Source organism: Sinocyclocheilus anshuiensis, unplaced genomic scaffold (genome assembly GCF_001515605.1).
Source record: "Sinocyclocheilus anshuiensis isolate Anshui unplaced genomic scaffold, SAMN03320099.WGS_v1.1 scaffold234, whole genome shotgun sequence".
NCBI lineage: Eukaryota > Metazoa > Chordata > Actinopteri > Cypriniformes > Cyprinidae > Sinocyclocheilus > Sinocyclocheilus anshuiensis.
The window spans coordinates 2,334,418-2,355,183 of NW_015544165.1; the positions used below are offsets into that span (position 1 = coordinate 2,334,418).

The window sequence follows — 20,766 nt, forward strand, 5'->3', positions numbered from 1 at the left end:
ATATATAAAAAGACTGGAGTCTTCATCTCATGTGAGTAAACATAATTAAAAAAAAATTTAATCTCTCAAAAGTGCTATTCATTACGTTTATAATTATCAAAAAATGACCGAGTGCGCCCTTAATCGAATGGAATGCATTTAAAGAATTTTGCGGTTACTCATCTACAAATAATAGTGACTTAAAGCAAATAACATTCACTGAAAACAATTACTACCTCAGTATAGGACCTTTATATCCCATGTAATTTTGTCATACACCCTAAACATACCCACAATATGATCTTGAGTACACGTATTAGCTTTTAAACCGACTAAGAAATGAAACAATATATAAAGAAATATTTATCTACCAAGCTATCTGCTTTAAATAACAAACAGCTGTCTTAAAAATTTGTCTGCCTGTCTACAGCACCTAGACCGCATTATCGGGCCTCAGGTGAGTCAAAAAAGATCAAGAATGTCGTACTTGTTTTCTTCTCCCGGTTTCTCTTATCGATCTCAGTCCAGCTGAAGTACCATCCACTCAGGAAAGCCCTGTAGCGTTTATTACCGATCCACAGACTCGACTCGACTCTCACCGAATCGATCTCCATCGCCTCTCTAGTAGCCTTTCATTTATCCAGTAAACTTCATGGTCCTACAAGCATTCAGCGATATTTTTATCCATGCAAGAATTTCGAAGTTGGTCAAGACGTCTAACATTTGAAGCGAACAAATCAAACTTTAAGTATGTTTAAACGTTGGTTAAAAAGAGCCTCTCCGTGTGACATAAGTTTATGTAAGGTAAGTTCCGATAGGCCTACATTAACCCGGCTGCGTCTTCTTTGCTATTAAATGCTTTACCTACTTGACTGTTCATGCACCTGTCCTGGAACATTTGCATACGCAACTCTCATTGGATAAACATTAAATGAATATGCAGATTGTAACCGTAATTCATTATTGTAACAGATCAGGCAAAACGGGTTACTTTCAAAAGCTTTCTTTTATGAAGTTAATTTCAACTTTATGAAATAAAACTTAATTTACGGTGTCTCGTGTTATTAATAAGTTAGGTTTTATGGATTTTAATGTTGGAATAAGTTCTGTCTGTGCAATGGTGGGCGGAGCTAGTGAAATACATAGCCTACTACATATAAATAATCTGTAAATGGACGCTGTCGAAATATAAATGATGTATGGATAAATAAAATCACCGTATAACCTGATGGGAATAGCAATAACAGTATATTAATGTAAGCTTGTCCTTTTTCTGCAACCTTTGTTTTTACAGTCAACATACAGTTGGTGACTGACTGGTATGACTAGATGACATGACGGTTGAAATGTGTTATGGAGTGTCATGTTTTTGTTTTGTTTGTTTTTTTTCTTGGTGCTGGATGCAATAACAGATTAGTCTGAACACATACAATATGGACATCAAGTGTCACAAACACAAGTGCCAGTCTTGCTTGACTGCATTAAGCACACCTTACTCATCGTTGGTCTATTTTTGTGTTTCTTCTCTTCCTTTATATAAACCAGGAAAGTTGACTTTCGTGAAAAGCTGCTTAACTCGCCTGACTGCAACATGAAAAGGATTCCCTAAAGATTGTATCTCCAAACAGAATTGAAAGTAATCAAATCGTAAACGTTTTTTTTTTAATTGCCTTCACATGCTAACATGTAAGAATAAAAAAGTTGCATGCATCCTTTGTCGCTAATAATTATTGTATTTTCATATTGTATGACATGCCATCATTTATATTGATTTAGACCTTAATTAAAGTGGGAATGACACAAAAAGACGTATGCCCTCCCAAAAGAAACCCTTTTCAGTCTGGTTTGTAATGTACTTGTCACAAGACTGTACCCTGTATTTCAGAACAGTTACTTGTAACTTCCAGCAGGTGGAGACAACAGTTTAGATATGCATATACACGGCTCGTAACAAAATACAACTGATATTGTTTTTGCTAAATTTAATGAGATACCTGTTATAATCAATAAGATTATTCAATATAAATTTTTTATTCTACGTTTTCAGTTTTTAGATTATTTTCCGATATTCATGTGTTCCTTTCAGGCATAATTTTCCCTCTCAAGCTGTCATTTTGTGACAACTTGGATGTGAGGGTTTAAAGAAACTTAATCCAAAGCATTGAGGCGTGAGCTATTTAATTACAGTCAGCTACATCATCAAATGTAACAATCTGACATCCATTTCGTGTCACAAGCAACGTGCGTCTGCATTTCCACAGATAAAGTGATGCATCTTGGCTGCTTTCTCAATAATCATTCTCTACAGTTTTGTTTAGGAGTTGCTAGAGGAAATCCAGCTGGGCAGATGAAGTCTAAATTGAAAACAGCTGCTCTACAAACTCATGGCAAGACGGCATATTTTGTCCCCGTTATGGGTGTGACTGGGCATGGAAACAGATCTTGTGCAGATGTCCTTGTGATATTGGTTGGAGAAAATTCTGAATGGCTGAACAGAAAGAGATGACAGAAGTGATCAGGGGGGGTGTTGATTTTCTGTGGGAAACTTCGTTTATTATTGGGTTAATGGACTAACTGCAACTACTGACATGAGTTTTTTAGTCTTATATGTGGCCATAAAACTACATTCTAACATATTATGTCTAAACGCTTCTTTATGCACTTGTTTGAGTTAGTTTCTGATAGCCAAAGATAGGCAGTCTTGGACCATCAGTGGTGGCTTCACAGTTTTATAGATGTATAATTTGCACTTTCTTTCAGGGTAAGGAGGTCAATATAATTTTATGCTAAAAAAATAGTCTGCCAAGAGAAATGTGAATAATATGTGAAAAAATATCCAGCTGTAATCAACATTGACATCTTCAGCAGAGAGTTTTAAGAGCGTCATAAGTTATGCGTCATTAGGTGGTGTTACTGCCACAAAGTGATCTAAACCAGAGCACATTTATTTGGAGACTGTGCAGTGCTTGACAGCAAACAATCAACTTTAAGTTCATGAACAGGCATCGTAATCAAAAGTGATACGATAACTTTGGCTTTAACTTTGGAATAATTTTAACTTTACAAAACAACCATACTTTCAGCAAATGAATAATACAAAAAATAATAACCAAAATACTGTAATAGTCACCAAAATGTATAAACATTTAATTGTAATCATTTTATATAAACTTTATCAATGTTTCTTTCTGCATCTTTCAAAATCAAGCTGAAGTGACTTTACTTATATAGCAAATACTCATGATTCATAGGCCTTAGATGTAGAGCTGTAAATTCAGGTTTTGCTTTTTAAATAATATTTAAAAGTCAGATGCTTTCTGATTATTTGTCATTGGTGTTGTTTTAAAATATGATGTCAAATAACACCATGCAATTTTAAATAGCTAATAAATCTCTAAAAACAACACTACGCAGGTAAAATTATTAAATAATAATTATTTTATATTTTTGCTATAAATGTAAGTGTTCTGCATTACCTGTATTCATATGGACAAATAAAAGTGAAAAAAAGTGAAGTGACATGAGGCCAAGTATGGTTACCCATACTAGGAATTGGTGATCTGCGTTTAACCCATCCTAAGTGCACAGACAGCAGTGAACACACACACACACACACACACACACACACACACACACACACACACACACACCGTGAATACACCCAGAGCAGTGGGCAGTCATTTATGCTGCAGCGCCCGGGGAGCAGTCGGGGGTTCGGTGCCTTGCTCAAGGGCGCCTCAGTTGTGGTATTGAAGGTGGAAGAGAGTGCTGTACATTCACTCCCCCCACCGACTTACCCCTGTGAAAATAATAGGCGCCAGTGGTCAGAGATTCTTAGCAGGCTGTACAGTCATTTAACCCTCCTATACCTTTTGGAGTTAACTAGTTAGCTCAAATTAGTGATGCCTTGGAAAGCCTTTGATGTTGACAAGACTTTCCGTTAGCATGTGACCCAGTGTTTTATCAAATATTTAGTTTATTTTATTATTATTATAAAAAAAAAATACAACTGGCATTGCATATTAATTTTGTTATAGTGTAATATGCATTTGGCATATTGAACACATTTGCATATTTTTAAATGAGCTTATTTGCACCTGGTAAAGTTACAGTACAAAGCATATATTGTGTATTTTTCATGTAAACGTTCATTTTGTTTAAAAAAATTTTTTTTTTCTAATACATGAAGTACTTCTTAGTAGAGGCGTAGTCCAGCTGTAAGATCCCGCTCCCGGAATTCCATCCCGCCTTTTTACGCCAGGCGCTGGAAGGCTGTGGCTCAAATCCTAGTGAGCTGCCTATCTAGACAACATATTTGGGCGTCATTCTTCTGGGCATCGTATACGTTTCGAGTGGCTTTCCGCGTCTGCTGAGCAGACCCCAAATATGCTGTCTACCTAGGCAACTCGCTAGGATTTCACACACAGCCATCGTTAACAGTTCAACATCATCGCACTGAAGTGATCCGCTAAGGCAGTGCATGCTGATCTTTCTGCTGCCCAAGAGAACAAAACGGATATTCACAAGTCAACCATCAGTTTCTCTTCGTGTAATCTCACAAGGGCTCAACAGCAGACGATTTCTTTTTTGGTAAATGAAGTCCCACCAAGTGTGGGACGGAGAAGCGACGGCGGCCTTGCTGTAAAAGAAACGCTTCAAACTTGTGCGAATAAATATAATTCTCAGTGGCTTCAAGTGGCGGACTTTGATTTTCCCAGCGGCGTGTTTGGAGTCGTGCTGGGTTGGCAGAAATGGGGACGCGGATACGTGCCCATAAACGCACTCTTTTTATCATCCCTTTGATATTTACATCGCATGTGTTTAATGTAAGTGATGCATTTGCATTTTTATACGCTTTTAATATCACACCGCCCTGCCCTTTTGTAACAGGTAACTGCATCAATGGAAATGCAGACTGAAAGTTACTTTGCAAAACTTTGAGCTGTTATATAATCCATTGATTTTCAATCCGTTCTTTTTGCAGCATTTAGTAAATCGCGAACTGTATCATGTGAACGTTTTGTTAAGTTGCATCGATCTCTGACGCCTATCTAAAGCTCGACTCAAGTGTTGCGTGTGTGTTCTAGTCCTGGTCTAATTTTAAACATAGAAACGAGCTATTCATAGTTGGTCTCACTGGCGTCTTGCATGTCTGTATACTTGGACAACTTTATTTCTCTTGACACTCATTGATTTAGAGCACTTTCATTGCACATTAACTTAAGAAAAGTCATGGCTTTAGCATTTAAACTCTTATTATTGATGATGTATACATCCTATAAGATACTGTTAATTCTGTTCAGTCATGCACATTAACTTATTTTACCTGAATTAACTGACATACGTGTTATGTAATAGTTGCATAGTATATATATTTTATTGTTTATCTTAGTTGCAAGTGAAAAAAGAAGCGGTTCATCTTGATTATGGGTGGTATGATCTAAGCCTGTTCTGTGATTGCTTCCTTTCCCATGTTGTCATGATTAAAGTAATGCATATAGACTACATTTTTCCCCTCCTGTGCTTTTCATAAATCACAAAAACTTGTGCATAGACTTGCTTATTGATTTGCTTATTATCAGGATACTCTTGTGAAAGCTATCTTTGAATTCTTGGTTTTACTATGACATTGTGCATTACCTCAAGAGGTTTATACAGTAACGGTTTGATAAAGTATATTGCAGTTAAAATAAACACTGTCTGAATGAGGCAAAGCAGCCAATCTAATGAGCAGGTATGAAAGTTAATGTGAAAAACAAATACCTACATCTCATCTTTCTTGGTACCTGTAATACTGTACTATTTCCAGCTTGCTGGTAGATTCATTTTAACTTTATTACTTATGTAGGTGGAGAGTTACTGACTGGAATTGATCTGTTGCAATAGCATGTGAAATTACTTTTACACCACATAGTGGAAAATAAATCAGTTTTTTTTTAATACTGCACTATTTTGCATAAAGTTGAACTATTGTTGAAGTAGCCTATACAGTAAGCTGAACATGAAGTTGCTATTGTTGGTCTGTTCCATGTAAAGCATATAAAATTGACTTTCGCTGATCGTAAAGTACCATAAACCACCTTTTTTTAGGGGGGAGATTTTTAGCAGGCTGTACAGTCATTTACCCCCTCCTGTACCTTTTGGAGTTAGTTTAACTAGTTAGCTCAAATTAGCGATGCCTTGGAAAGCCTTTGATGTTGAATCCTCTAAAAATCCTCTGGGTCACATGCTAACGGAAAGTCTTGTCATGTATAACTTGAGATTCTTTAAATCGGCTTGCGTTCATCCTGCATACCATGTATAATCCCTCCCTTATCATTCAGACACTAGTGAACATGAGCCTCTCTTAGTTTACTGATGTGTGGCAGGGGCCCATCACCTTTGGTAATTTGAGATCTTCACTGCTTGTCTCAGGGACTTCTATGTCAATTGCAATATAATTGAATTAAACGGAAGTAGTGCCATGTGTTTTTTTCCATTACAAACCTGCCTAAGATTTGACAGAGTTCATTTCATTCAGTTGAACACTTAGGGCTTCAGTTGCCATCGGCATTCCTGGTGTCCTACTGGAATTTCAGAGTCACTGACAAAACCCCAATAAAAGCACTTTATTACCTTTTACTTTACTGACACAATCAAGTGCTCCCTCCCTGCTGTTAACTATCAATGGCTTGGTAATTGAGAGACGTTTCTTTGCTATTTATTGACGCATGTAATTTTTGGGTTAAATTGGCTACTTGTGAGGTCGTTGAAGTTTTGTGTGATGATAAAGAAGGGTTGCAAGTGGGTTCATGCCCAGTGTTGCTCCTTTTGCTTTTAGCTTGTTTGACCTTTATTTGAGATGAAGAAAAATGTAGGAAGCACCTTTGGGAACTGAAGACCTGCAGTTATTGAAAGTTTCAGTTCACATAAGCAAATCCAGTTTATGTTAGTTGGGATTTGGGAGTGATTTTATTTTAAGTTCTACTTAATACCAAAGCCATTATTTAAATTAGTTAAATAATTAGTTCACAAAAAATATTGTCATAATTTACATAATATACATGTCTATCCTAACCTGCATGATGTTTTTCTTCTTAGGAACACAAAAGAAGATATTTAGAAAAATGTTTCAGTGTTTTTTGTCTATACAATGTAAGTCAATGGGGTGTAGTCTCATTTTGGACCTCACTGATTTTGATTATATGGACAACATTTTTTTTCAAACTATCTTTTTTTTAAGTTTTTAAAATCAGATTATGACTTATGATTTTCATTTTTCTCTGAACCATCCCTTTAAAAGTAGGTAGTTATTATTAGCTCTGTTTTTGACTCTACAAAGCCTTTTAAGTGTTGGACGTTTGTCCCATGATGTCCAGCGTTACGCCATGCTATTTTATTTTGAGATGTCTCTCTGGTTAGAGAGTCACAAGTATACCCTGACTTCATCAGGGGAGCATTTTAAGGTAGGTCTGGATTCCTGTGGATATATTGGGTTTACTGCTTCAGACCGTAGTTACAAACACATTTCTGTTGTGTCTTTCACCGTCTTGGCCTCCCTAGTATGCCCACATTTACTGTATCTTATGCAATATCTAGATATAGTCCAGCCATCCTGGTCAATTTAACACCCACGTGGTCTTCCAAGTAAGCGCAGAGGAATCTAGCGCACAGCGTTGGCATAACTGGGCCCATGTTCAATGAGATTTTAAGGACAGGAGATTATTAATGGTCTCAGTGTGCGCTTCTATACATCTTGTTTGTGAGCTTCATGTCAACCTAATATAGTGTTACATTCAGCAAATGCTAGGTACTTCGATTTATTGCTGTAAAATCAGACATTTTGAAATGGCATTTATGGCAGTTTAGAAAAAATTTATGCTACGCTCCTTAAAATAAAGATTCTAAAAGGGGGGGTTTCACAGCGATGCCATAGAAGAACCATTTTTGATTCTTTTGTTCAATGATAAGGGCAGTCGTGGCCTAATGGTTAGAGAGTTGGACTTGTAAACCAAAGGTTGTGGGTTCGAGTCTCGTTACCGGCAGGCATAACCCTCTTCCACCCTCAATACCACGACTGAGGTGAGACCCTTGACTTGAGCAAGGCACCCAACCCCCAACTGCTCCCCGGGCGTCACAGCAAAAATGACTGCCCATTTTTGCACACCACTGCTCAGTGTGTGTGTTCACGGTGTGTATGTGTGTTTGTTCACTACTGACTGCTGTGTGTGTACTTGGATGGGTGAAATGCAGAGCAAAAATTTAGAGTATGGGACACCATACTTGGCCTCACTTCGTCACTTCACTTCAGGTTTCGTGGATGCTAAAGGCTCTTCATGGAAACATTGATGCCAATAAATAAACGTTATTTTTAAGAATGTAGTTTAATCTGACACCTCTCAGATTTTAATGTTTGCATTTGGCAAAAGCTTGTATCCAAAGTGATTTGTGTTGCATTCAATTTATGTAGGCTAGTTTATCAGTGCATGTGTTCTTTGGGGAATCGAACCCATAACCTTGTGGTCGCTTGTTCCAGTTCTTTACTTTTTGAGTTTAAAGTCGATATGAAAATTCTGCGCTGACATCTCAAAATTTACTCAACAACCGATGGACAGAACAAAGTCTGCGCACATTTTTTTAATTTTTCTGTGATCCGTTACACTCAGATGTACCTGTATGTCACAATACGAAAAAATCTGTCTGTACCTCAGTATCATTGCAAGTTAATTTTCAGTGTTTTAGTTTGGTTTAGATCGGCTTTTGGCACTTGTTGTAAATGGTGTGGCTTATTTATCGATGTGGCTGAATGTCAACATATAGGCACATAGAACAGCCTGTGCTGCTGTTATTTGTTATTTCTGTTGTGAAGTGTGACTGTGGTTTGGAATGGATTGAGGTCAAAGTGATTAGATTTTCTTTTTCATTTTAAAAAGTATACACAAAATGTTGGTCTTTTGAAAACAATTTGCAGAGGGTTGTTCCCACCCATATTTGTGATTTTACGCACATCAATTCGTCCCTCCGTTCCGCTCCATCTGCAGGTAACCTGCGGTACATCACTGTGGGAATCTTCATCTTTTATTTGCCAGCTGTCTGTGATAGAGCGGCAGGCAGACTCCAAACACAGCTGCAGCTCAGCTGGTATTGTAACCCTGGCAAGTGCAGACATGAGTGCTCATACTTATTGTGCGGCTTGATGCTTTTATTCTGACCACCCAGACCCATAAATACAAAAGTAAGGTTTTTGCTTGATCAGTTATGTCAAACATGTTGCTTTTGGAGAACAGTCCAGACCGTTGCTTCACAAGAAGAGCTTGATGTATTGCTGCCATTTCAGTGCATGGATGACTTGTAGATGACTTGGTTGTTGGTAAGCTGTCACCTTCAAAAACGTTTCTGTAGCTCAAGTGGTAGAGCATAGCACCAAAATCAGGGTTTCTATTCCCAGAGAATATGCATATTGATAAATTGTAAAGCATAAGTGTACTGCAAGTGAATATATCTAAACGTTAAAAGCCATGGCACCTTACCTAGCGTAAGGAAGTTTTTGTTTCTGCGATGAAGTGCTAAATAGTGTCTCAGACCCCTGAAAAACTTTGTAGTTGTTTGTTTTTAGTATTGAAATGGGAACAACCTGTCTCTTTTATTACCTAGAGCATGACTCGTGTATTATGCATAATTTGCTGTACTAAAATATCTGTATGATTTTAGCTAAAACTAGAAAAAGATGTGTTCTGTACAACATAACCATTTATGGAGTTTTGTTTATTTGGACCTTACCTTATATTTTTCATCTAGATTACCTTTGCTGTCTAGCTAATTTTTTAAAACTCAAATAATTCAAAACTTTAACAATTTAGTTTAATTTAATTGTAAATAAGTTGTGTTTAATATTTGGCAGATCTCTATCCTTTTTTTCAGCTATTAGCCATAACATTAAATTAATGATCAACTTACTGCATCTAGAATTGTAATATTGGTATATCCTCAATTTTTCCTTTTTTTCAGTTACAGGTCTACAGTATGCCTAATTGATATATGGAGTAAGTGCTATCAACAATCCCTTTTAACGTCACACCGTTTTTCATCAGAATAGCATCCCTATGCATGATATCAACGTTTCCATATCACTCAATACATGTCATCGTAGGTGGTTTTTGCCAGTGCTTGCTGGATATTTATGGCAAGATGAAGTTGTAAAGAGTGTCTCGCTCGATCTTGTGAAAACAGTGTGTGAATGGAGTTCTCAGCAGAGACCTCTTCTTCCATTAATCTACGACAAGCCTCTGCTTGCCCCAGAAAGAAAGGCGCTACTTTTTCCAAGCCTCCTGCAAACCCCCATAGGATGCGAGTTCTCCCAGGCTGTTATTACACCAATGAGATCATGCCAAGAAAGAATAAAGAATTTCAGTGCCCTCAGGTCAAAGTATATGTCAAAGCAAAAGGAAAATAAAAACGAGAAGATAGACGATGGAGCATTTGATTTTGTAAACGCTCCTTTTATCAATTTACAAGAAAGGGCCAAAAAGGTAAATCACATCTTTCTTATATCTGGTGTTTGGTGAATATAAAAGGCCACAAAGACTTGCTTTGCAGTGTTTAACCAAAACAAAAGTGTAGAGGTGCGTCTAAGTGGCTTTTTAACAAGAGCCATTGACCTAGTGTCCCCTGATATATTGATTGAGTGCACTGTTGGTCATATACTTTCTTTTGAAGTGGTTGTCAGGGTCTGTCATGGTTTGCTGTGCTGCAGTCAGCCCATTTGAGCATTCGGACTACTATTCAGCATATTAGCCATCTTCTCTACACCACTCTGCCTGCTGGATTCAACCGAAGAGGCCACAGATAAAACTAGTTGAGCCACGAGGCTGATGAACATTAGCATGTCAACAGCTCCTCGACAGGGGCCAGGCACTTCTGGCTCTTGGCTGTTGGTAAGCAGTGCTTCTCTTTGTCATTCAGATGAGAGAGTTGAGATGTGAGGTAATTTTTGTGTTGGCTTACGGGTGAGGGTGTGGCCATAGAAAGAATAGATCTCACTTGACCAAACTCTTGCCGGTAATGTGCCATTTGTGTTTCTTTTGGCAGTTGACATTCAACACAAGTTCTCTGTGAAGGACTTTACAGTCCCTGGTTCCTTTCAGGGTGTGCTGTATGATAAGAGAGGAAATCTGCACTCCTCCAGTAGAGGATATATGCACAGCCAAAAGTGGCAGTGTGTTGATTTTAGGGTCAACAGTGAATCTCTATTGCCAAATTGCTGATTCATCATCCTGCCCGGGATATTAAATTCAAAATTATCTATGAGAGGCAAAAGCCCCTTCCCAATAACAAAGTTTACTCATGCTTTCCTATGAGTCTTTCCTGTACCATAGATACACATAGAGGCAATCTAAGAATTTCCCCCTCATATTCTGCTTTATATTACAGTGGGTTCCAAAAGTCTGAAAACTTGTCATGCAAAATCTAAATAAAACTTGGAAATTCTGTCTGTCTGTGTGTGTGTCTGTCTGTCTGTCTGTCTGTCTGTCTGTCTGTCTGTCTATCTATCTATCTTGTTTCATTTTGAATTGAGAACTGTTCATAAACATTTTTTAAATTAATCTTTTCAGTCAAATATTTCCAGTAAAACTAATGGTTTCACTAGTGGACTTTTTGACCCAACTGTATGTTTGTGTTATTTTGGATTTTCACTTCTTTGTGTCTTTTCTTCCAATTAGTCTAGTTATTCCCCTTCAGCATCATATGACAGCCCTTTACTGCTTTTATAAAGTGTTTCGATCCAAAAGAAGGTAGATGTATCCATATAATGTCAGTTGCAAATGCAAGTGTGAGGCAGTTGGTTCAAGCGATCCTTGCATTTGCTACCACACGCTCAGATCAGTACCAAGTATACCTAGTTCCAATCTATAAGAGCAAACATGTTCAAACTGGAAATGATGAAACTACTAGGGAGCCACCTGCTCTTGATGGTGCCAAAACCACATCCCACACTGCAAACCTTCAGATCTCACATTTATATTTCCATGACCAGAAGTTTCAGTGCTTTGCTGCAGTGTTTTCCATATAGGAACTTTGCCATTGATGGTTTCAGGCCACATATTTCATGCCAAAGTCCTCTAATGGAAAAAGTACAATCCCACTCTGAAACCTGTTATTGCAGACCACTGTGTTTGCGTAAGGCACATTATGATTGGTGCAGATACCACAGGCCTTCAACTGTCTGCTTTTAACCAGCGGCAAGGGAGCAGCTGATAGCGTGCTTTTGCTCACTGTATTTAAATCTCAGAGTGTTCTGATATATCTATCCCTTCTTATATCCATTACAACCGCTTTGGGCTCCTGTATGATCAAGGTTTACAGTGTTTTTGACCTACTCACATGTGTGATGAATGCTTGCATGAACAGTGGTAAAGAAACCTGAGCTATTGTCTGATAAAGGAGGAATGTGAATCTGGTGTGTTTAAGTGCTTTGCCAGATTTAAATCACCACAGTGCATCAGTTTGGCCTCTGTCATGACCATTAAATGCTTACTGGATCTTATTTTAAAAGTAGCCTACACTCAAACCTATTCCAGTATTTTCTGCACTATAGTGTTATACTGTCATTTTATTTGATTCGTAGCTCATGCAAGATTATTACTTTTGCATGAATTGATCATTGTTATACCAGGAACCAGGCAAAAAAAAAAAATGAAGAAAAATTGATTCATGCAACATCTGACTCATTTCTAATAGTAGACTGATGATCCATGTCTTGTGGGCATAGATGATTTGAAGAACAGTACCAGTATCTTGCATGTACTAAACTGTTCTTGGTCTGAACGAATTTTTGTGGTTTTCAGACTAAACTGGCCTAGTGCAATTTTGCCTCCACCCACACATAAAGACCGAAACTGCAATTTCAGCCTTTCAGTGACTGTATTTAGAGTCATCTCCTTACCATAAAGGCTGAGAATATTTCAAAAGGAAGACTATTAATGTAAAAGACTTTATTGTTTTTGTTATATCTACTTTATTGTTTAAAACGTGGACTACTCTTGTTTTCGATGGTCACTAGAAATCTGGAAGTTGTAAATTTGATCTGGGGAAAAATGTGTCCTTAAAGGAATGGTTCACCCAAAAATGAACATTTTGTCATAATTTACTTACCTTCATGCCATTCCAAACCTGTATAAGTTTCTTTCTTATGTTGAACACAAAACAAGATATTTTGAAGAATTTTGAAGAACCAAACTGTTTCTTTCCCTACTATGGAAGTCAATGGGGGACCAGCATTCTTAAAAAAATCTTCTTTTATGTTCAACATAAGAAACAAACCCATACAGGTTTGAAACGATATGAGGGTGTGTAAATGATGACAAAATTTTTGGGTGAACTATTCCTTTAAGGTGTGGTCCCGTCCCATTAGTAAAATTTCTGCGAAATGTTGTGACCACTGTAACTTGTTAGTAGTGTAGTATTGTTTGCAGTGCAGCTTACACAGAAGTCACTTTCAAACCACACAGCCTTCTGTTGGTCAGTGCGGTAAATTGGAAAATCAGCTTGAACTCTTTGCGAAATCTGTATGGGGAAATCTTTCGCCCTCATGTGAAATTCTTCATCCCATGGATTCCTTTTGAAATTACTGGATTTTGCCCACAAAAATTCATCAACCAACGGTAAATGATCTTTGAAGCAGTTCTATTTGCAACAAGCTTGTTGACTCTTATTGCACATTTATATATTTTTAACTAGCCTGTCATTTTTATCCACTTTGATTTTATCTTGGTAATATTTGAAAATATTTTATGAAATGAAGATAATTCCACTTTTAACAGTTACTAACTTTAAATCTGAAGTGAGCTTTCCTGTATCTTAAAGAGTAGAGCATAGTTCTAACAATGCCAAGGTCATGGGTTTGATTCCCAGGGAAAGCAAGAACTGATCAAATGTAAATGTGCACCTTGAATGCAATATAATTTGCATAAAAGTGTCTGCCAAATGCATAAATGTAAGTGAATCTTCAAAGTTTCCAAATCAGAAAAAGAATAATGTGGAACATGGAAATATAATATTGATGTCCAAACAATAAACATTGTGTTCCCATGTCAACTACCCGCAGTGGTTCTTAATTACCCTGGGCTTTATAACTACATACACCTTAGAGCCAGCAAAAGCAATTATCCTTTAAACCAGATAATTAAACAGCCCGTCCAGTGGTGATTGATGACTAACCAAAAGTCCTGCTGTTGTAGAGTAGAGTTCTAGCCGCTGGAAACTCCTTACCTCCATGCCTCTGTTGCGGCCTTGACATGGGCACAAAGGGTGGTGTCAGGGGCACATTACTATTGAGATCTGGCACAGAGGAGAGACTCGCTGAGTCAAATTCCTTGGCACGGGTGCAAGACCTGCCTGTCGGCACAAGTTTAATGCACTTTGTTCTTTGGTGGGGAAAACCTACAGTGTGGAGACTAACAGAAGAATGGGCACGGTCTTAATAACTAGCCTTTGTTATGTTTTTTTGACATGATAAGACAGAATGAGATATGCCATAATTACTCATTATTTTATTTGGAGAGAGAAAGAACAGAAAGTGCCCAGAAGAGTGACTTTAGTCAATATGAAATCCAAATTTACCTGAATGGCTTTCCTAATGCATGTTCTTGGTCTTACACACATGATTCATAAGTGCACATTATTCCAAATAAGCCTTTATAATCTTTGTGACTAGAAAACATGTCTCTGCATTGGAATCATTGCAGATTTGTAGTGTTTTGTGGTCAAATTATCAATCTTCATGATACTGATTGATCACGCCACTATGAACTGTTCAGTGGCATTTTTACGTGCAAGATCAATCCCCTGACAGTAAAAACTTCACTTAGGGCTAAATTATTTGTAATCGGGCCTCAATGAGAGTTCCCATGCAATCTGTTGGGAGCCTTTTCTCATGGACCTATTGATTTTTTTGTGTGCCTGTAATTAGCCGGAAGTAAATTAAATGTTTCACATCTGTTTCCAATGAATGGGCAGGTAAGGCCCCTCGCTTTCCTTTATAGTGAGATAACTCCCCTGGCACACAGATGTTGAGCTGGAGGTTTGGCTGCTTCTGTGAGAAGTTAAAAAGTCTGGCGTATTCCTTAAATGGAAGGTCAGAAGTCTTTCAGTAGCTTCTGGTTTGTATGTTTGACCTTTTTCCTGTTACCTAGAGATTCCTGGCTCAACGTACGATAAGTATGTTGCTAATAACCTTGTAAGTCTCCTTCTAGCTGTCTGTTTATTTTACACAAACACCTGGTTTTGTGCTTTTGTTATTGTTTCTAGCTTCATTATTAAGTGATTGTTTATTCTGGACGATTTCGGAAGGAAGGCTGAAGGAGTTATGTTTAATTTTAGTCTGGGAGTTTTATCAGGCTTTTTCATTGCATGAGATCAAACAGGCGTGGTGCAGTCTGGGGGAATTCCTTCCTCAAGCAGCCATCCTTGACAATAGAGTTGTTACCCAGTGTAGACATGGTGGTGTCAGTGCATCTACCACCCAAACATCATTGTTAGCGATTTCAGATGCTAAAATGTTTTATTGTTGAATGCTTCAGTTGCTAAAGGCATTTAATGTAACTTAATATGGGGAATGCAAAAGCCTCTATTCATTAAGAGTCAGTGAACAAATGTGCTCTCCAGTGCCTCTTTGAAAACTCCCAGTGAGCCATTAAGCAGATGCCATAAACCAAACAAACATCCAGTCATCCATTACTTCCAATTTTTTGTTGTATGTTTAAAGGAATGGAACAAGCCACGTGTGGAACATTAGCCAATGTTTTTTTTTTTTTCATAATCTTTGTGCTCATATCTAGAAGTAACCCACGTTCTGCCAAGATTCCCCGTATCCTGCTCACCTTTACTTGGCAATGAGAGTTACCATCTAGGTGTTACTCCTGTAGTCCTTGTCAGGAGATAATTCAGTAATTGCATGGTTAGCTAATATATTCTCTAGAGGCTGGTTGGCACTTGGCTGTCTGTTAAATAAAAACGTTATCAATACTAAAATGCATGAGAGTCACAAAATATGTTTGTATGATGCAGTTCTGTTGTCAGAAACTATTACACAACATTGGGATAAACTTTAACTACTGTAGTTTAACTTCAGAGTGAGTTTAGCAGAACAGACAGTGTTTTATGTTCTTTCTGCAGGATGTGTCTATACAATATATTTATAGACAGTCTCATATGGGTGTTAAGAACAGACGGTTGCATTACACAGAATTTTGAGACTAGCTAATATAGGCACACTTCAGATTAGCATGCAAGATACTTTTAAATGGCTTTGTATCCTCTGGGAAAACATGGGATATGCTGTGCTAAGTTTGCCCATGAGTTGATGCATCTGACTTTTTAAGGTAGCTGAAGAAGTGTAATGAATTTCGACATACTTTGAAACTCTCATCTGATTACTTTATCACTCAGCTTGTTTTGAGATATTACAACTTTTTGGAAGCCTTGTCTACCATTGGATAAAGTTGGGTTGTACACGCATAAAGTTCAACAAACAGTTAAATGGGGCTCTGGCCAGTCAAAATCAATGTAAAAACACCCCAAATCTCAGCTCGTTCAATTTAGACAAATTGTGAGACTGGGTTTCTCTCTAGCCTTACAGCTTTTTACAGCTTTTCATTTATAATCAAAGCTCTTTCCAACACATATCCATTGTCTTCACTTTATATTGCTTAGGATCTGTCTGCGGTATCTGAGAATGGATGTATTTGTTGACGTGACATGCTTTTTTATGCGTCCATGGTTCATACAAGGAGGAGTAAACTGTCTTAAAGTATGTTTATCCGGTCAGTCATAAGTTGAATATGTAGTACATGCATAACACAGCTGTTAGCTGCTATTAAATAGGAAACATATGGTGTGACGCAATCTAGTGGGGTTTAAAGAGACAATTGTTTTGACACTTTTGCAGTAAAGCGGTCTTAACTCAACCTGGAACAATAAATGACTTCCTGAAGGACACAAAAAGTCAATAGGTAGGTTTTGCCTTGTAACTTATGCAAAGCTTTTTGAAGTTTATAGGTTTTTTTATTGGTTGTCAAAGGTTCATCAGAGGCATGGCTGCCATGTGTCAACTAGCTAGGAATTTTGTTATTCTATAGTTTGGTTTGTCCCAGTTAACTTTCATTAATTTAAGCTGATGTTGATATGAAGACTTCATTTGCAAAAACCGATAACTCCTTTTATTTATTTTTTTTTCAGAAATCACGTTTTTTTTATTGCGCATTCCAAGTAATATCAATCAAACTGCAGTTGGGTTGTTTTGATTAAGTAATAATAACTTAAACAAATACAGGTAATTTACAAAATTAAAGTTAATTGAAAGTATGTTTGTTTTTACATATTAAAAGTTTGTTTTATAGCAAAAGCAGAAAACTCCAACAGTCGTTTTTTGGCAAAAGCAGATAACTCCACATTTCATGTTTTAGAGTTTAAAGGGGTCATATGATGTTGCTAAAAAGAACATTATTTTGTGTATTTGGTGTAATGAAAATCACAGGTTCATCAAGTTCGTCGAAATGATCCATCCTCGATCACTTTTAGTCAGCTTTGACGAAACTCCTCTCAGCTAGCACGTCTTTTCAAAGTGAAAGTAGCCTTGTCACCTGACCTGAATACAGCGCGCTGATTCGCTAAAATGGACTTACCGGCTTCTGTTCAAAAACAACAATGGCGCTTGTCGGCTTCTGCAGTAAAACGTGAACTTGCGATGCCTTGAAAGTGGACAAAACTGGCATTTTTGACAAAACGTGTTTAGGGTTCAGATCGCGCTATATGTGGAGAATAATTCACGGCATTTATTGGTTTTTGCGAATTAACTCCTCATATGTTTCACATTTTTGATGTTTTATCAAAAACTCTGTATGTGTAATAAATAGTAGACTAACTATCTTATCATACTTTAATATCCTCTACTCTTTTACAGTAAATCAGAATTTAAAGCTATTGAAGCCGACAGCTGTTAAACCTCAGTGAAACATGACATCTGTCTTTTTGCCACAATTGAAATGGAATCCTTCTCTTACTGTTGTTGTTGATTCTTCTGATGTAAAAGTTGCATGATTCTCAAATAATAATAGTTCAGACAGTTTGTATCAGGCTTTGAGTTGCATTCTCATTATGGTCTCGGACCCCTTTGAAAGCATACAGTAGATTCAGTAGATTCTCCTTTAGTTTCTTCTCACATTAATGGAAATGTTTCTAGGGCCTCAAGATTCTCCAGAGTTCTGACCCAGCCAGTGTAGAGATAATCCTGCAGATTCTGACCAGCCGACTCCTTGATACTTTGTCAGTGGGTGACAAGGGGGAGGCTAAACCTAAGGATTTAAAACAGAGAATAGAGCTAGAATGAGCCAATCAGAGGCCAAGCATTTCAAGCAGACAAAGTGGGCACCTGATCCCCTCTCACATGCACAAGCAAAATAATTGGCTGCAGGAATGTTCATATACAGCACCCTTCAAAAGTTTGGGGTCAGTAAGGTTTTTTTTTCCCCAAAATAAATTATTTTATTCAATAAGGGTGCAATTGATGAAACGTGGCAGTAAAGATTCTATTTCTGTTAAATGCTGTTCTTTTGAACTTTCTGTTGATCAAAGAATCCTGAAAACAATATGATGGTTTCCACAAAAATATCAAGTAAAACATTTGTTTTCAACATTGATTATAATAAGAATTGTTAATTTGAGTCTTCATGACTTGTATCACCCACTGAAAAGGTTTGTTTTGCAATTAAAAACCAGGTAACTGTATATTATCAACATTAGGGGTGTGCGATATTATGATTTTTGATCATGGAAATATTGTAGTATCATGCTACAATGTATATTCTATCAGTTACAGTCTCAATATAGTCTACAACGTGGCACACATTCACTTCAAATGTTAACTCAGCAGTAGAGTTACACTCATGGGACACTGCACTTATTCGCAGTCACAAAAGTACATTATTTGCATGCATTTAAACATTTAATTCGTGTGCTGTTCTGACATGCGCTTTTTCTGAGCGAGTACACCTGAAACGCACGCACTAAAAAGCCTGTCAAACAGTGCCTGATTACTGGACTAAGTTATCTTTCATGTCTGATTGCACTTATACTGTCAAAAACACACTAAAAAAACTAACAGTTGCTGGTCTTTGAATTCTTCAAAATAACTTCTGCTCAGCAGAAGAAAGAAACTCATTCAGGTTTAAAACAACTTGAGTGAGCAAATGATGAGAGAATTTTCATTTTTGAGTGAACTATCCCTTTAATGTTAATAAAACAACTAAATGTTATTATTTTTTAAATAACTGATAAAATAATGACAAAGATTTTTATCGTCTCACACTTTGGCCTAATGTCTGCCATTCTTTTTTTATTTTATATTTTGTTACCTTTTAAGGATTTGTTTTTAAAATAGGGAAATTAGTTTGGCTGTACTGCTCAGACAACTTGCAAAATAGTATAAACAACATAAAAAAGAATCACGATTAAAATAGTGAATCGTTATTTTCCTGATAAAACTCGTGATATGATATTTTTGCCATATCGCCAACCACTAATCACTAACATTATCCAGACGTTACAAAAAAGTAAATAAATGGACTTGGAACTTGTACATTGAATTGATGTTCTATCAAACTTTGAAAGGAAACAAGCAGGTTATGTAGCTAGATGTTATATGGCATATGTAAGGATGGTTTCCATGGGGTTGCTAAAACAGTGACCTGTTTGTAGATTACCTGAATCTCGCCCTCAGAGTTTATGCTGATGCGGTGGTGTGAACCGCTGAGCAATGACGGCTGTTCCCAGAACACCTTCACCACAGAAATTTTAGTAAAGCCACTCTTTTCTTACTTGTTTACTGATGTGTGGCTAGAAATAACCCCAACTGCAGCGCAGTGCTGTGAGCTAAATGTACAGTATTGAGCTGAGATGTCAGGAACCTTCAATCATGATGCTGAGGCTTTAGGCATGAGGTCTAACAAAAGAGGCTTTCAGTACATATGCAGTCATGGCTTCCACTTGAACCGCAAGCGTCCGCTCATAAAAATAAAATATCCATCATTGTATGTGAAACACATAATGTACAGTGAGAAATGTTCATGACTTTGCTGGGTGTAAATTGAAGCATGTAGACGTTCTCTCTCTCTCTCTCTCTCTCTCTCTCTCTCTCTCTTGACTGCATTTTTAAATATTATAGTGAATCATAAACACAGTTCAACTAATGTAGTCTGATTTCTTGACTGATTATTTGATTCTTCAAGTCGATTCTTCATAGCAAATCAAAAACATGCAACGGAACCAAAGTTTGATTCCTGAATGATTGATTCTCTAATGAGTCGATCTGTTTAGTAAATCAAACTCGAACTGTGACAGTAAATCACTATAGTTATTGACTGGATGTTTAAATGAAAACATGTAGTTGAAGATGCACAATATGAGTTTTGTCAGTAGTATTTTATAAAAAATTAATTATTGAATGAAATTTGGCCATATTTTGTTTTAGTGTTGTTGTTTGTAATATAGTTAAAACTAGGGATGCGCCGATCCTATATTGATATCGAGTATCGGCTCCGATACTGCCATTTTTTGTCGGATCGGGTATCGGTCAGAGAGGGCCGATCCATATAAGAGATTGTGCGTATTATTCTGTGTTACTTCTGAAGCCATATGATAGCTTAAAGGATTACTCCACCCCAAAATGAAAATGTTGTCATTAATCACCCCCATGTCGTTCCAAACCCGTAAAAGCTTCGTTTGTCTTCGGAACACAATTTAAGATATTTTGGA

At 37.2% G+C, this 20,766-nt stretch overlaps 2 protein-coding genes across 2 annotated transcripts in view; one reads left to right on the forward strand and one right to left on the reverse strand.

The window, feature by feature from the left end:
• Positions 1-808, reverse strand: part of LOC107695826 (ceramide kinase-like) — a 10,926-nt gene extending 10,118 nt beyond the window's left edge. The window contains exon 1 of the mRNA XM_016495896.1: positions 467-808. Within this exon, the coding sequence (XP_016351382.1) occupies positions 467-593 (127 nt within the window). The 5' untranslated portion in view covers positions 594-808. The remainder of the gene's footprint in view (positions 1-466) is intronic.
• A 3,595-nt stretch (positions 809-4,403) lies between these two features.
• LOC107695829 (basement membrane-specific heparan sulfate proteoglycan core protein-like) overlaps positions 4,404-20,766 on the forward strand; it is a 126,310-nt gene continuing 109,947 nt past the window's right edge. The window contains exon 1 of the mRNA XM_016495897.1: positions 4,404-4,805. Within this exon, the coding sequence (XP_016351383.1) occupies positions 4,731-4,805 (75 nt within the window). The 5' untranslated portion in view covers positions 4,404-4,730. The remainder of the gene's footprint in view (positions 4,806-20,766) is intronic.